A 17,923-nucleotide genomic window follows, 5' to 3' on the forward strand; every position below is an offset into this window, starting at 1 on the left:
ATTAATGAAATTTATCCTGCTGAACTTACTTTAAATAAAGCTAATACTAATAATGACCACTGCCCTTTCCTCGATCTTGATATCTATATCACTAACGCAAAGCTGAATACTAAAGTTAATGATAAAAGGGATGATTTTTCATTTCCTATCGTTAATTATCCGTTTTTAGATGGTGACGTTCCCTTGTCACCATCTTACGGTGTTTATATATCTCAACTTGTACGATTCGCTCGTGTTTGTAACAATGTTTTAGATTTTAACGAGAGAAATTTATGTATTACTGAAAAATTATTACACCAGGGTTTTCGATATCACAAACTAGTCAAAACTTTTACTAAATTTTATCATCGGTATAAAGACATCATACGTTCAGGTATTTCACATCCAATTTTTTATGGAAATATTCTTTATAAAGCACAAAGGTGTCAGTATTCACCTCAGAAACTTACAAAACCTTTAAATAGACTGATTAAGAAGGGATATAATTACGATACTGTGGTCAAGTCATTAAAGATTGCATATTTTGGCGTTAATATTGAGTCACTGATAAGGTCTTTGCGTCGGAACTAAAGACATTTATTCTAAAAACAGTTGTTGGCATGACACGGGTTATGTTCTTCTCATATATGTTATGATGGTATGATACTTAACCCCTAATGGGAAGGATTGTGCCTGATGTTCATATGATGAAATCATAATCTTTCAGTCAGTTTAATTGAAGTCTGGAACTGGCATGTCAGTTAACTGATAGTAATCTGTTGTTATTTATGTATTATTGTCATTTTGTTTATTTTCTTTGGTTACATCTTTTGACATCAGACTCGGACTTCTCTTGAACTGAATTTTAATGTGCGTATTGTTATGCGTTTGTTTTTCTACATTGGTTAGAGGTATAGGGGGAGGGTTGAGATCTCACAAACATGTTTAACCCCGCCGCATTTTTGCGCCTGTCCCAAGTCAGGAGCCTCTGGCCTTTGTTAGTCTTGTATTATTTTTATATTAGTTTCTTGTGTACAATTTGGAAATTAGTATGGCGTTCATTATCACTGAACTAGTATATATTTGTTTAGGGGCCAACTGAAGGACGCCTCCGGGTGCGGGAATTTCTCGCTACATTGAAGACCTGTTGGTGACCTTCTGCTGTTGTTTTTTATTTGGTCGGGTTGTTGTCTCTTTGACACATTCCCCATTTCCATTCTCAATTTTACCTTTTTAAATTGTTATTTGGATGGAGATTTGTTTCATTGGCACTCACACTACATCTTCCTATATCTAATAAATCCAAACATTTCAAATACAAAGACTATACGATCACAGCGGTATGGCTTAATAATCTATACTAAATTTTGATTATATAAACTGTAGTTAGCTGCTTGGTTATCGTTGTTGTTATAACTATATATAATACGCGTCCACTATGAACTGATTTTATCACGTTACTAGTGCCTGGAGACTAGTAAATAAATACATGTAAGTATGTTTAGTGTGATATTTCTATCAAAATTTATTTCACATACTTGTAACATATTTGAAGGCAACATTTTCAGGTAATTTTCTTTCATGTACAGTATACATGCCTAGTATGCAATAATTTGATGTGTTCGGTCCATTGACTTAATTCTATTACCTGTTTATCCTTGTGAGGCCATGATCTGGATGATATTGTTTGTAAATAAACTTTTTCACTACAAAATTAACAACAACAGTAAATGAAATAATTGATAAATTTAAAAGATTATGCTTTTCGTAACAATTGAAATATCCCATCATGATAACCTAAACAATGGAAACCGTCTTATTTTCCTTTTTCTATAATTTATATGTATTCATTCAAGTAGATGCTGTTATTGGTAATTCATTCTGGTTTTGTTATTGTGTCATTGATGTTTTTACAATACTTTAACTATTTCTATCTGAAATACTCGTTTCAGGATTACTACGCTAGGGTGTGTTTCTGATAAAAAAAAAATGTCTTCAAGAATATTTTGTTTATTCTTAAATTGAAAAAAAAATCTATATATTATATAATATGTTTGTATCTTCGTACTATTTGTTTACTAAATGTCTTACTTGCATGGGGGGGGGGGGCAGCCACAGTATCCGTCAGTTTCCAGAATTGTTTTGTAGATGTCAATTGAACATTTTGTATCTGAAAAAATCCATATAATCAAGGTTAACCATGAACAACTATTACACCGACAGATGGATTGACAAAGAGCGATTAATTTCGGATTCGTTCGATGTTCATGTTAGACTTAAACTCTAAACTAGATGTGTCAAAGCAACACGAATGGCCCCGTCCAAACAAATTGAAAAACCTGCAATTTTTATACAAACACATGATAGTAGTTTCACATTTCAAAAATCAGCTCAAAATCTAGAGGCGTATAGAAAACAAAATCCATATAACTGTGATTTTCAATAATTAATTAAAGTCCAAAGCTCGAAATTTCAGCAAAAATTAGAGTAGCGGAACGAAACTTATACTTGACCTGTAACTTATCATGGTTAACTCACATACAAAAAATCAGCACAATCTCTAAAGGCATTTAAATAAAAGTCTGTATACATGCAACTGTGATTTTCAACAATTTCTCAAGTCCAAATCCGTTATTTCAGCAAAGAAAATGGGAGCGGAACAAAACTTAAACTTGATCTGTAACTCATAATCGTTAACTCACATACCGAAAATCATCCAAATATCTGAAGGCGTTTCGAAAACAAGTATGTATAACTGTGATTTTCAACATTTTCTTAAGTCCAATCTCTGTAATTTCGGCAAAAATTAGTGGAGCGGAACGAAACTTAAATATTGATCTGCAATTCATCATGGTTAACTCACATACCAAAAATCGGCTCAATATCTGAAGGTGTTTAGAAAAAATTATGTATAACTGTGATTTTCAACAATTTCTCAAAGTCCATAGCCCGTAATTTTGGCAAATAATAAGTGGAGCTGAACGAAACTTAAACTTGATCTGCAGCTCATCATGATTAACTCACATACAAAAAATCATCCCAATATCTGCAGGCGTTTAGAAAAAAAGTACGTATAATGGTTTGTTGCGGAATGACGGAATGACGGAATTTCTGAATTACGGAATATTGGAAATACGGAATTAAGGAATTACGGAATTTCGGACAAGGGTAAAACTACATGGCACCGACAACTTCGTTGCGGGACCATAAAACTAAAAATGTCAATGATAGATGAATGTGTTATATGAGGTTAGAGCTATTTTCTTTTCTAAATTTTTTCTAATTGTTCTCTAGAGACTTATCTACCAATTATTACATGCGAAAATGCCTGTATGTCGAGCAAGAATGTGACAGTTGTTAATCACGCGTTTGATGTGTTTGAGCTTTTAATTTAGCCATTTGATTAGGTACTTTCCGTTTTTTAAATTTTCCTCGGAGTTCAGTATTTTTGTGATTTTACTTTTGAGTAAACATAATTTAAAGTCATAAGAAACGAGTGACCGGTGAAAAATAATGTTCTTTCAATTCTTGAACCAATGCATACAAACATCATAAACTTAGTCTTCTGTGCTCGAATTTATCATTTTTTTCGTGTAAATTTGGTATCATTGTCAATTTTGTTTTCAATCGGTCAGTGTTGTTTTGAAAATATGGCAGGTAATTAAAGTTCGTGTTTTGAAGCCGAAGTTTAACGATTGTCATCTGTTTGTCAACAATTGACGAAAAAAAAAAAGCATGGAAATTGAGCACGTGTTTAACATGTAAGTTCAGATAATAGTTTATTTTAAGGACATCCATGCGTATTGTGGTCACCGGATTTTTACGAGATGTGTCACACTGAGGTCACCTTGCATACGGAAAATATGTCGGGGGAATTGCTTGCTGGAAGGAAGCTATTCAAATAAAGTAAACTTCTTCTAAATTTGAATAAATTAAAGAATTTTCTTCAGAAAAAAGTATATGTACATAAGTTTTATAATGAAAACTATTAATTGAGTTATTAAAATCATATGCATTTTTTTTTTGATTTGAGGTTTCTTATGACTTTAAAGATTAAACGTACAAAACTTAGTTTTGTATGGTTGTGCATGGTCGATTTTGCATACAAGGAATATTTATTTCCATAAAACTTACCATATGGTGTTTCTTTACAATATTTTTGAGCTACGTTATTGTTTGTATCGTTATTGACTATCAAGTTATTCTGGCATTGACAATATTGCGAGTATGCTTCTTCAAGACAGTCTTTTATGCATCCCTTTTAAAGAAAATAGTTTATTAATGGTTAAAGTAACTGAAAATGTTGAGCGCACACACTTACAAGCGTAAGTGGAAATTCAAATTGAGTCAAGATATTGCGAACTAAATGGTACTTTCCACAGATTCACTTGAAAGTGACCTATTGATTTAAACTTTAAATAATTTGTTTTAATTACAAATAGGTTTTACTCCATATCAACACATTTGCACAGAGGTGTTTTAAAGTAAGCGAATATAAAAAAAGAAGAAACTAGTTTACATAAACATGATATAAATGTTTCATTTGTATGATAAATCTTCTGCAGAGTTACTTAATATATACCTAGTTGAGTATAATTTTAATAATTCGACTAAAAGGCAATTAAGAGGTACATTTTTTGTACAAAACATCCAACTGTTTAACTCCCAAACTTCCTAAAAGTGTATTTTTATAAATCTAGAAATATTGTCTACTTACCCAAACTGAAGATAGTGGATCCCACAATGGACGGTTGTTACATTCGCCATAAGGAGAGCCTTTACGTTTTATTTGCTTCTGCAATTAGATTTAGAGAGAATAATATATCGTACATCTTTATGTGTTTATTGTTCCTGTATTCACCAGTAATGTGTTTGACAGTTCGATTAAATTCAAAGAATACCAAGGACAATCCAAGAAATTAACTATAAACCTAGAATTTAAATTATACCGTACTAGGTTATTGATACTTTCCACAAACTCTATACTATACCATATACTCTATAAATTTGTATAGTATCATAAATATTTTGGATAAGCAGTCGACGCTTAATCCCAAGTTACGCTTAAGAGATATAGGAATAAGTATGAAACTATGGTCCCAGGCCCTTGAGGCAAAATTTAGCATTATTAAGTTGTTTGATTCAAGTGATACTGATGAGTCATTTGTATAAAAATGATAAACAGTTTATCCTGATATCTATGACGAGTTTATTGATATTGTATAACTTGGCTTCCTTTTCAAGGCCCCTTTTTTCATTATTAAAAATACGCGCACATTGATAAAGCCCTTGCTTTCCAACTTTTGGTTTTCAATGTCACTTGGAATGAACTAAAATATAGTAACCTGGACACACACAATTTATTAAGTTTAATATTAATTACAATTTCCCGAACTCAAACAAATGAATTTATAATTTGTCTAGGACATTTCACTTTCCTGCAATTGACCGGTTAAGAAAAATGTATGCATTTTCTGGTTTTGTTGAGAATAATTATTAGATCTACATAATATTTCCTTACCATTTGTAACTTGACATGAGTTTCTGTCCCGCCAGAGATAACAAGTGCACGGTCCTCTGGATGTTGTTGTCCATATTCGTGAATCATCAATATTGCTCCATAACCTTCTGATAATGCAAGAGATTCGTAGTTTTCCAGATTGATCTTCAATGTTAATCCTTTAACAAAATTCAAAACACTTCCATTTCAATGTCATATGAAAAGGTGAGTGTATATATTAGTTATGATCCTTTTTCCCATCGTAACCATTTCCTAACCTTATAAGTTGCACATTTACAGTAACAAGACGTTCTCAGCATTGTCATACAAACCACACCCCCACTATGCATTCAAAAACTCAAAACTCAGAAACAAAGGGTCTTTGAGTTTGTAATATTATGTATACGCTATAACTGATCACTGTTAGCTTTCGAACAATTGTTATTGTGTTCAGTACTCTTTGTGGAATGTTTGATAAAAGTGGGTATTGGACAAGTGATGGACGGATAAGGTGAGTTCGGTGAAGCTCCTCATGAATCAACTGATGTTTCATCTTTCTCAGGGTATGATCAACCCTGCAGTCGACACTTTCGTTGGTTTGGCCATTTAGTGTATTACCCTAGGTATAAATAGTCTCAAATGCACCGGGTTTTTGTGAATTCTTAACTTGTTTATATTCGGGTTTGATTTGTCATTTTCATCATTTTTAAATCGAGCATAGAAATGCGTATCGGTCGTAACCAATTTATAGGCATGGGATATTTTGTAAAATTGTCCATTAGGTACATGTGGTAGGTAGAAAACTCCGAACATAATGTTTTAAGTATTTTTGAATCTTGCACATAATTTTTCGTCAAAAGTCCACATCCGGATGACGATTTTCATCACCAACAAATAGCCGTTATAAATAAAGAAAATATAGGATAAGTAAATCAAATAAAGTATTTTTTTAATAATATATGTGTCACAGTATGATACATGACATACATTTTTTTCGGGAAATATAAAATAGGTCACACCTTTGAGGAAAATTATGTTCACTACCACGTTTAGGGCTGTCGGTATCTGTGATCGTGTCTAATTGATCGTCGACATATAAACAAAGTGTTTTGGCTACTAAATGAGTCAATCACAAATTACAGTAGAAATGTTACTAGAGAACATTATAAAACGTCTTTGAAACACTTTGACAATACATATATATAGATAAGACGGGTAGGGTGATTCGATGGGTGTCACACTTGAAGATCGTTTCAAACTCAAATAAAATTGTCATTATAAAATTGTTACCTGAAGTAGCTGTGGGTGCCCCGACTATGTATTTTCTCGAATACAAGGTATAACAGTTACCATAATCCAAGGACAAGTATTCATCAATTGGGCTGAAAAAAAGCACACTTCGTCTTCAATATTTATCAATTGGTATTAGAGCCCGGTCAAATTTGAATGTTTTACAGTCACGTGTTGTAATTGATTGTGAAGGTATATAATATTCTTTTGTTATAAGCAATCATACCACATTTACTATTTTAAGTTACATTTAAATTGTTAAATATCATATTAACGTCTACTATCAACAGTCTATGGTTTATATAGTCATTTTAATTCTGTAAGTATCAAAATTTATATTCCTGAATACATTGTTCCAGTTCCTGATATCAATAGTTAGGTTAACGAGTCGTGACAACATATAGTTCTTAGCACTATGAACAGTTCAGTAACATTTTACGGTGGAACAAATTTGTGATGTTGCAAAATCCAATGGTATTCTGTGACATATTAATCAAAGTTGAGTACATGTATATGCAGATGCTTGTATATTTTAACATGTTTAATGTATTGGTAATTCTCAATAAAAATTGGTTATCCTAAAGATGCTTAATTTTAGATACTTACTAATCACATGGAACACCTCTGAATTCACAACTCATCACAAAATCTGAATACTGGTGACCAGCAAAATACCTTTCATCCCTAAGTAGACAATTAAACAAATTGCAATTTTTTAATTACAAGTACATGACTTTTTGTACATGTAGTACACATGATACAAAAGGTTATATTTCATATGAAAGGACACAACTATGAACGACATATGAATAGCTCATATATAGGAAAGAATTGACAAGGAGCGTATATTCTAATCATCTATAGCAGCGACATGCACACACTTGCCTAATTTGAGCTATAGTCAATTTATATTTACTAACCTTTGAACAATGGACAATATAATTACAAATCCGCTCTGAAAGCTTTTCATACAATAAAGTGCGTACCTCAGCAAATACTTATCTTAAAACTGTCTCTAAACATTCTCAAGAGGACCGTTTTCAGATATATTATCAAACCGCACAGATAAGAATTTAGCGAAAAGACCAGTCTCCTTGATACCATATATAATAATTCTAAAAATGTATTAAAGAAGAACGAAAGAAGATAGTTATCAAAGGAACCAGGATTAATATCTTTCATGATATGTTTGTGAGTGGGTTGCTCCAGTTCATACACCAATTAATTCCTTTAAAAAGTCGTTTAGTTTTGATAATTCTTCAAAATTGGAGATAGGGAATATATTTTTCCACACTTGTAACCTCTATCACACGTAAGTTGTATGTCTATGTCATTGAATAGGCATAGCGCATGAATGAATTTGTTGGATTACGCAAATAAAGGCAACAGTAGTATACCGCTGTTCAAAACTCATAAATCCATGGACAAAAAACAAAATCAGGGTAATAAACTAAAACCGAGGGAAACGCATTAAATATAAGAGGAGAATAACGACACAACACTAAAATGTAACACACACAGAAACGTACCAAGCATCAGACAAAATCCCACGAGAATATCAAATATAACATCAAAATCAAAAACATGAATTTGGGATAGACAAGTACCGTGACACGTCTAAACGCAATGTGAATTTACACTAAAAAATAAGAGAAAACAAACGACGCAACGTTAAAATGTAACACACACAGAAACGAACAATAATATAACAACGGTCATATTCCTGACTTGGTACAGGACATTTTTAAAGGAAAAAATGGTGGGTTGAACCTGGTTTTGTGACATGCCAAATCTCGCACTTTAATGGCAAAGTTAAATATAACATTGAAATGACAACATAATATTACAGGACTACAATACAAATAAATAGAAGAACGTATTAGACAAAGAATCACATGATTGATAGATAACAAAAAGCATCAGGTTTAAAATTCAATACGCCAAAAACGCGCTTCGTTCACACAAGACTCACCAGTGACGCCCAGATATAAAAGATCGAAAGTGAAAAAGTTGTACAGCACTGAAGATTTAAAGTTGATAAAGGTTGCGTCAAATACGGCAATGTGTTTATGCTTGGGATAAGAACATCCTTATTTTTTAGAACAATTAATGCTATTGCAAACAGTAAATTTTATCAAATGAATATAAAAGATATACATAAAATATGTACTCAATGAAAATTTAATATCTGATAAAAAAATAAACTGCAAAAAACCTTATTATCATTCAAACGAATGTTTGTTTTTTTAATTATTATTTAATCTGACGGCGAACGTGCAGTGTAAACAATCTTTTTTAACGTGGATGTTCTTATAGCCGCCATCTTGTTCACATTGTTTACGAAAATAAGCTCGGTCAACGTCGTCTATTGAAAATTAACCAACGTCGAGATCAACTACCTGAAAACCTTTCGACCAATCATATCAACGTATTCCCTATAATGCAAATCATATAAAAATTATTTTGATAATACATTATTCTTTATAAATCAAATAACGTAAACAGATGCAGATGCTTAACGTCACGTAAGATTTCGAATGACAATTCAAAACAACTTGTCAAGATGTTAAGATTTATTACTAAGCCTTTTTTTTAAAATCACACGACAATTTCTCAACTTATACTGTTTAACTGTTTTAACTAAATTAATATTTAATTCATACTTTTAACTCTTTTTTTGTCCCATACATGTATCTTATAGGTCCATGGTAGCTAGGTTTCTCATTAGCAATCATTTAACATATCATTAGTGTTATAAATTCCATTTTATCCATCATGATTTAGTTTTTTATAATCATACTTAGATAAATCAGATAAAATATTGCAGGCAAATTTACAATTTTGACACTCGGGTTTATAGTGATAAACTTACTACGCAATTTAAATTTAAACTATGAAATTAACAAGCAAACTAAGTGAACCTAAACCACCATGAATTAACTCCAAATTAAGATAAAACGGCAGTGTGAACTATGAAGTGATCATGTATTAAACACATACAGTACGAATATTGCTCCAGCAGTGATATCAAATTTACAAATTACGTACAAGATTATTTCTTTGCACTTTTCTTATCTAAAACAAAGTACAGGTTGTGAACATTTTTATTTGCACAGCATCGTTTTGTTCAATTTTATGAAATTAATTGTTTGCAAGCTATACTTATTTACTTTAATGGAGTAAACAATAAGTAAGAACTTTTAAAATTAAGGAGATATTTCATGATTAGAAATATAGTGACAATACCATTTACTTCACGACTGTCATACATGTGAGAGTTTTAGCGCTATAAACCCAGCTTTAATCCACCATTTTCTACGTGCCTGTACCAAGTCAGAAATTTGACAGTTCTCCATTCGTTTGATGTGTTTTGTCATTTAATTTTGCAATTTGATTAAGGACTTTCCGTTTTGAATTTTCCTCGGAATTCAGTATTTTCGTGATTTTGCTTTTCTAGTGCTGAATTTAATACATACTATCATTATTATTACTATGCTAGTTATAAATACCAAGTTAGATGAGTAAGCTCTGCATAAAGTAGTTCTTTTTTAATATTTCCCGGACTAATGCTTGCTGCTACTACAACAGTACTATTATCGGCAATGTTCATGTCATCGTTATTATCGTTCGAGTACGAATCTCCATAATAGTTATAATAGTCATAATAGTAAGCATCAGAGTTCCAAATATCTGTGAAATTGTCCATGCGTTGTTGAATAGCATCATCAACATTTCCCTACAATCATATTATGGTGTATGTTACTGTGAATTCATACTTGGTTATATTCATAGAGTTCAATATATATGTATTATACACGTTCTTATTGCGCTTTACAGTTGATTGAGGCTTGCCATACATTGTAAGTGTATCATGGTTAGAAGTTTTGCATTCTACATCACCTGAGATATTTCAGGTTGGGTTTTCTTTAAAAGGTTCGGATTGCTCAATCTTTGATGCTGTGGAAAGTGTTTGGTTTGTCTGTTTGATTTTTACGGTTTTGAATTTTGACGTTGTAGGTAGATAAAGTATGGATAAAGACCATGAACAGTGGACACAGTAGTGCCGCCAAAACTCCAAGTAATGTAGATAAGTATACCAGTTTGTCAACTTACCAAATATATCCTGCAGAAAATCAATTTATAAAATTTCACATTAAAGCATGCGCGAACGCCTTTGTTCTACTATCTGCTGCAAATAATCTACAGTCTTTAGACTTTTATAAAATATGCATCGGTGGAAGATCTAATAAAAAAGTATTTCTACGTGTACGTCGGAATGGGTCTATTGATCAAGAACAACATCCTTTTGGTGCACCTGGTTTATTAAACTGTTTGGAATATAGGACGTTAATAGTGGAATGGTAAGTATCAGAAAGGATAACTCTAACGGATGAAACAGGAGTTTTTATGGATTGGACGGACACATCGCCAATACCTATACAAGACGTAGGTGTATGGATATGGATCTGACGAAATGTGGATTGTTGAGCACTCTTGTAAGTTATTAAAAAAATGGCTTGAATTAGATCAATGCAAGATATTCGTTCAAAATACCAAGAGATGTAACTGAAATACACACTTTTAATCCTGATATATATGATAAGTTTATTTATGATAAAAGTGAAAATTAACAAAATATGTCACTATTGACAGTTTTTGCTATTTAATTGTGAAACCCTCAAGAAAACGTCTCATGTTGAATAAAAATGAAATACAAGTACATATTTCTGTTATCAAATACACACATTTTGGTATCTCTGGGTTTCTGTTTTTTCTCAGTGAGAGAAAACGATAAGTAAAATTCAATAAAGAACGGCACTTTTTGTTATGCTTTATAAATTATGAAAGCCTTATCCATGCATCTTGAAAAAAAAATTGTTCTCTATAAAAGGGGCTAATTTTTTTCAGTGTCATTCACGGACTATTTGTGGTGTAACAAGAGCATATGGTGTTATGACCTTAATATCATCCAGCGTTATCCTCAGTATAAATGATTGTGCAATAGAATGTGCATTAAGTGAGGCCTGCCTTTGAATTAACTTACATCACAAAACCAAAGAATGTCAGTTCGTTTCCGTTGGACAACCAGTCGTTACGTATGTTGCGCATGACTGGAAGCTTTGTACAAAATGCTTGAGAGAAAAGACGATGTGCTCAGGGTGCATTTTGAACTGATTTTAATACATTTTTAGTTATTTGTTTACTCTACTCTGCATTTCAATGCTGACATGAATTGTCGTTGATATGGCTATATTAACTTATATTAAATCAACTGTTTACAAAATTTTGATTTTTTGAAAAACTAAGGCTTTTCTTCCTCAGGCATATATTACCTTAGTTGTATTTGGCAACACTTTTAGGATTTATGGTTCTAAATACTCTTCAACTTCGTTCTTTATTTGGCCTTTTTAACTTTTTTTGTTTTCATGCGTTTCTGATGACTCTTTTGAAGACGAAACGCGGGTCTGTCGTATATACACAATTTAGTCCTGGTATCAATGATGAGTTTATTTATTCATTTGATTTCGAAAAGGAAAAAGCATCAACAAAACTCAATGGCCTGCGAGAACCACAACGAATTGCCATTGAAAAAAAGTTATTAGTGTTCGATAACTGCAACTCATAAAAAAGGAACATGTGATAATTCTCTGGACCATTCGGGTTTTGAAAAAAAAAATTATGTTGTAATTTTAATAAACGGACTCTACTTTTTCATGCTTTATTATGTAACATAGAGTAGATTTATATTTTTCCAAATTGCAGTCTTCTGTAAAAATAACAACATGAAAGCTTTATTGATCTTGATATATCTGTATAAAATATCGAGGCCAATTCATGATCATAAGCTTTGTAACCAATGATACATAACTGGAATAGTATTGGTTATGTCATAAATTATCTGAGGTAATTTCAAAATTTTTGGAACGGAAAATTAGAAGTTTAAGGAGAAGATTTATTAAACGATTTTGTCTGTTTGTTTTGTCGTATTTAAAGATGAAAACATATGTTTAAACATGATAACAATAATTACTAAAATATTTTAAATAAATTATTTATTGTTATATCCTTTGTTGGTTTGTTTTCAACAGATTATGTATTGTAATAAACAATTTTGAGGTTAATGGTTCGATTCCCTATGATATTATAGGGTTATTGCATGAATATTCCCCAATCCCTTTTACTGTATAGCAATATAATATTTGCAAGTTAAAATTGGTTTGAACTAAGATTTTGTCGTTGATGACGTCATGAATTTTGAAGATTTATTGCACTAGATTAGAATTTATTGCAGGCGAACTTATTGTTACTTTCTGTTTGAAATATTATATTGCTATACAATAAAAAGAATATTGGAAAAGAAATTAGTTAAATATGAATCTTGTTGTATATTTCAGATCAAAGTGCAATTTATCAAACGGTTATATGATTCACCGGTAAGGCATGGGGAAAATGTCTCTTTGATATATTTAATGGAGTGTATGCTACACGAGTATATTAAGAAACCTTCACAAACAATTGTAAACATGAAATCCTTTCCATTTCGCTGTTATAAAAACTAAATATTTGTATAACTGTTTACATTGTAATAAATACATACGATATTGTGTGGCAGAAAACCCCATTGTATGTATATTTTGACCTTTAATTGCATTTTCAGTTTTTCAAAAATATGATAAGGTTGTTATTTCGCTACCTCATTGTCAATGTTTTCTTTTCTATAATGCTTTTAGACGAAAACAATATCTTAGCTATCTAAACAGAACATTTAGGGCTGTGGCATTTTATTTGTTTTTTAGACTTGTTATTGTTGAGATTACTTATACACCATTACAGTGTGATTTATAGGGACTGACGAGTCACGGCATATTGTGCTGCATAAAATGGATAGATTCTTTTGAATTTAAAGTCTCATGTTAGTTTTGACCTTTTTTTATTTTGACTTGGATGTTGTGAACAAATCAACGGGTTCTTACATTGTTTACGGATGATTGCTTCTTAAATAGAAAATTGTTACGGGATTTGAAAAATTACTATGAGAACAGCTTTAAATTATGTTTTTTATACCTGGAATTCGTTGCAATTCGGAGAAAGACAAAAAAATCACATAAACACAAAAATCAATATTCTTTTAGACTACCTCAGATCTAACATAGCTTACCCCTTTTAATAACTTTTGAATGAGTTCACTTGACAATTCGTCGACTTTGGTTCGTCGTATTGGATTCATGTTGCATATTGTAATAGCTGGCATTTTCAGAGGCTTGAAATCTAGTTTTACATTAGTCTGTGTTGGATAAGATTTGTATAGTGCCATTACATTAAACAGTTGATAGGCTGCAAATCCTGCTAGTAACAAGAATGGGATGATCCATAACAGTCTTCGGAAATTGTTTTTTCTGCCGAGGATATGTGATATTCCGTGGATATTTGAATTATTGCCATGCTCTTTTAGTTTCTCTAACAATGCTGGGTTTTTGTCATCTGCAGGAGTCTGGAAAAAAACACTGGATACTTAAATTTTTATATACTTTTCATGTTTAATTGAAAATAGATTAGAAAATAGTCGTTACCTTATATAACATCATCAAATAGGAATTCAGCAGCATTGTGAATGTACGCGTCGAGAGCTTCAAAGAAAACGGTCTTGAGAGCATTAATATTCGATGCTTACTTTTTTAACACCCTATTTATGGTACTAAGGAACTTGTAATAGATCGTTTCAATAAGATATTGATAGTTTTGATCTGGGTTAATTACGTGATTTGACCTGTGGTAAATCACCTTTATCTTCATGATTTGACTTATTTAAATTGTATTTCATAAATAGAACAGACAATGTACATTTCTTCACCAGGAGCTCGAAAATCCAAACATTAGCACTTCAGATTTAAATAATAAATATAAATACATGCGAAATTAAAACGCTATTGTCCAAGAGGATCTATTTGATATTATCTACCTGGATGCTTGACTATTCATATTTTATAGGGAAAGAGACTGAAGCATAATTGAATAATTAATGACTGATATATGTGCCGTGTTTTGTGAATAATTGAACGAGCGGTGACCTTTGTTACATGTACCTGGTATCTGATATCAGTGCAGGTACATGTATATATATTTATATTACCTCCTACACATTTCTAGGAATATGATTGGTTAAAATCGTTTGAAAAATTACTATGAGAACAGCTTAAAATTATTTTTTATATCTGGAATTCGTTGCAATTCGGAGAAAGACAAAAAAAAATAATAAACACAAAAATTAATATTCTTTTAGAATACCTCAGATCTAACATGGCTTACCCCTTTTAATAACTTTTGAATGAGTTCACATGACAATTCGTCGACTTTGATTCGTCGTATTGGATTCATATTTTATAGGGATTAAGACTGAAGCATAATTGAATAATCAATGACTGATATATGTGCCGTGTTTTGTGAATAATTGAAGGAGCGGTGATCTTTGTCACCTGGTATCCGATATCAGTGCAGGTACATGTATATTATCAGATTATTACATGGCATTTTTTATATCGCATGTATTATCAGCCCTAGGTTCAATATCAGCCCAAGAGCCGCATGGCTCGAGGGCTGATATTGACCGAGTGCTGATACCAAGTCAGTAAAATGGAAAGACAATATTCTGATGGTAACAGTTTTCAGTGGCTTTGACATGTATTATTGAACTATTTAATAGCTAATTTTTCAGGTTTCAGTATGATTTTAAATTAACGTATTAAGAACAAAAAAATATATATATTATACTATAATCAGTTAATTCCTGTTTTTCTTTATTTTGTATTGCAAAAAATACTATTTTTTAAGTTATTTACTTACGTTGTCTATGTCCGGTGTGAGACTGTTCCCTGGATTTACTTTACTCATGTTAACGTACGTGCAACTAGACGTCAATGCGACTGAAGACTAGTATAATTGCCTTAATCAATTGAATTTTATTCCACGAAATTTGCCCTCCGTTAACCTATAGTGACACTTACGACATCGTTTTATTCTTTGTTTTGCATTGTTCTATGTAAATCTTTAGTCGTCGATTTTTGTCTGTATATACAAATGTCATTTAGTATGATTTTAAATTAACATATTAAAAAAATAAAAATATATATATTATACTATAATCAGTTAATTCCTTTTTTTCTTTATTTTGTATTGCAAAAAATACTATTTTTTTAGTTATTTACTTACGTTGTCTATGTCCGGTGTGAGACTGTTCCCTGGATTTACTTTACTCATGTTAACGTACGTGCAACTAGACGTCAATGCGACTGAAGACTAGTATAATTGCTTTAATCAATTGAATTTTATTCCACGAAATTTGCCATCCGTAAACCAATAGTGACACTTACGACATCGTTTTATTCTTTGTTTTGCATTGTTCTATGTAAACCTTTAGTCGTCGAGTTTTGTCTGTATATACAATTGTCATTTAGTATGTATTGACAATTTTAACATTCAATGTCGGATTTATATTAATAAGTTATAGTTGAAATTCATTGGATACTTCGAAAGTTACCATGAGCTTTCAAAAAACAATTCAGTTGACCAGTGCAAGAGGACTTACATTCATAAGTTATTTGCAATTTGTTTTGTTAACTGTTAATATGGTGATGCAGCTACTTTCCATGTCTTAAACACTTCAGTTTTATATTGTCAAAGTAAATACATGAAAAATTAATAAGCTATTCTCCAGAGGTTCTTAAATAATATCAACGTTAACTTCGACTTCCTGGATGCTTACCACACTTTATATTACAGAGGAATTAAGACAGAATTCATAATTAAATAATTAAATACTGACTTATGTGCCATTGTTATATACATACAGATTTGAACTAGCGATGACCTTTGGTTGGTTTCCTATTTGAATACACATGTTAAATGTTAGGTGTATCACAACGCTTAATAATGAGTTTCAAGTTGGGGAGTTGAAATCATCCCTTTGAAATTTTACGGAAGTCTTTACAAGTTTGGTTGACTGTAACTGAAAAGTACATGTTTCATAAATGACGATGGGTAGTTTAAATTGTCGTAACTACGATCCGGTTCACTTTTCCCCGAATGTAACCTACCGAATTATACGAAGGAAATACGACGGATGCTACAAAAGCAGATCCTGCCTACCCTTCCGTAGCACCTGAGATCACCTCCAATGTTTTGTGGGTTTCGTGTTGCTCAGTTTGTATGTTCTCTGCTGTGTTTTTATACTATTATTTGTCTGTTGATCTTTTTCGTTTTTAGGAATAGTGTTGTCGGTTTATTTTTAACATTTGAACTATGTAATCTATGCTACTGCGATTAATCATGCTTTTTATCATCGGTTACATACTCAATTGTAAATATTTATACTTCAATTTATTTTTTATTATTTTCTAAAAGATGTAGTGATATTCTATTGTTTAATGTTATTTTCTAAACGTATACATTCTCAATTTTACAGATAACATTCAATTTGATTTAAAAGTTAAGCATGCATTAGTTTTTGCAAAAAAAGGAAATTGAAGATAAAAATTGCTTGGTAACTTTCTTATCATAATGGTATCGTCCCCTGGTGTCAACTGCATTCCAGTAACTTCTGCTGTTATCTTTAATGCTTTTGATACAGGTAGCATAAAGTTATTCCCTAAAAGAGGGACGAAAGATACCAAAGGGACAGTCAAATTCGTAAATCTAAAACAAACTGACAACGCCATGGCTTAAAATGAAAAAGACAAACAGAAAAACAATAGTACACATGACACAACATAGAAAACTAAAGAATAAATAACACGAACCCCACCAAAAACCAGGGGTGATCTCAGGTGCTCCGGAAGGGTAAGCAGATCCTGCTCCACATGCGGCACCTGTCGTGTTGCTTATGTGATTTCAAATCCGGTAAATAGTATTATTCGGTAGGTCAAATTCATGAAAGGGAAGGGTAGTTACGACGTAAGGAACATATCCGATATCATTTGTGAAACGGTTATTCCGTAACGGTCAACCAACTCGTGATGGCGTCCATAAAATTTACGAAGGGATGATTTCAACTTCACCATTTGGAACTCTTGGTTTAATAGCTTCTTTGTGAGCAGTAACCCTCTTTCAAGAAAATCATGACAGGAAATGCAAGCACGGAATATCGTATAAATTGGGAGA

At 31.8% G+C, this 17,923-nt stretch overlaps 1 protein-coding gene across 1 annotated transcript; it reads right to left on the reverse strand.

The window, feature by feature from the left end:
* Positions 1-2,066: 2,066 nt before the first annotated feature.
* On the reverse strand, positions 2,067-15,658 carry LOC134722807 (amiloride-sensitive sodium channel subunit beta-like). Its single transcript, XM_063586433.1, has 9 exons — positions 15,611-15,658; positions 13,929-14,261; positions 10,279-10,505; positions 7,376-7,453; positions 6,770-6,861; positions 5,501-5,658; positions 4,697-4,774; positions 4,114-4,237; positions 2,067-2,149 (listed from the first exon to the last, which is right to left on the reverse strand). The coding sequence occupies exons 1-9, from the start codon at positions 15,656-15,658 to the stop codon at positions 2,067-2,069; spliced, it is 1,221 nt and encodes a 406-aa protein (XP_063442503.1).
* Positions 15,659-17,923: the final 2,265 nt, after the last annotated feature.

Source organism: Mytilus trossulus, chromosome 6 (genome assembly GCF_036588685.1).
Source record: "Mytilus trossulus isolate FHL-02 chromosome 6, PNRI_Mtr1.1.1.hap1, whole genome shotgun sequence".
Taxonomy (NCBI): Eukaryota; Metazoa; Mollusca; class Bivalvia; order Mytilida; family Mytilidae; genus Mytilus; species Mytilus trossulus.

Excerpts from the sequence above, each read along its gene's own strand:
- LOC134722807 (XM_063586433.1), bottom strand. The coding sequence starts at position 15,658 with ATGAGTAAAGTAAATCCAGGGAACAGTCTCACACCGGACATAGACAAC. Across the intron at positions 7,454-10,278 it reads GAGCTTACTCATCTAACTTG|GGATGAAAGGTATTTTGCTG; the intron begins GTATTTATAACT and ends TTGTCTACTTAG. Across the intron at positions 5,659-6,769 it reads GGCACCCACAGCTACTTCAG|GATTAACATTGAAGATCAAT; the intron begins GTAACAATTTTA and ends ATTTTGTTAAAG.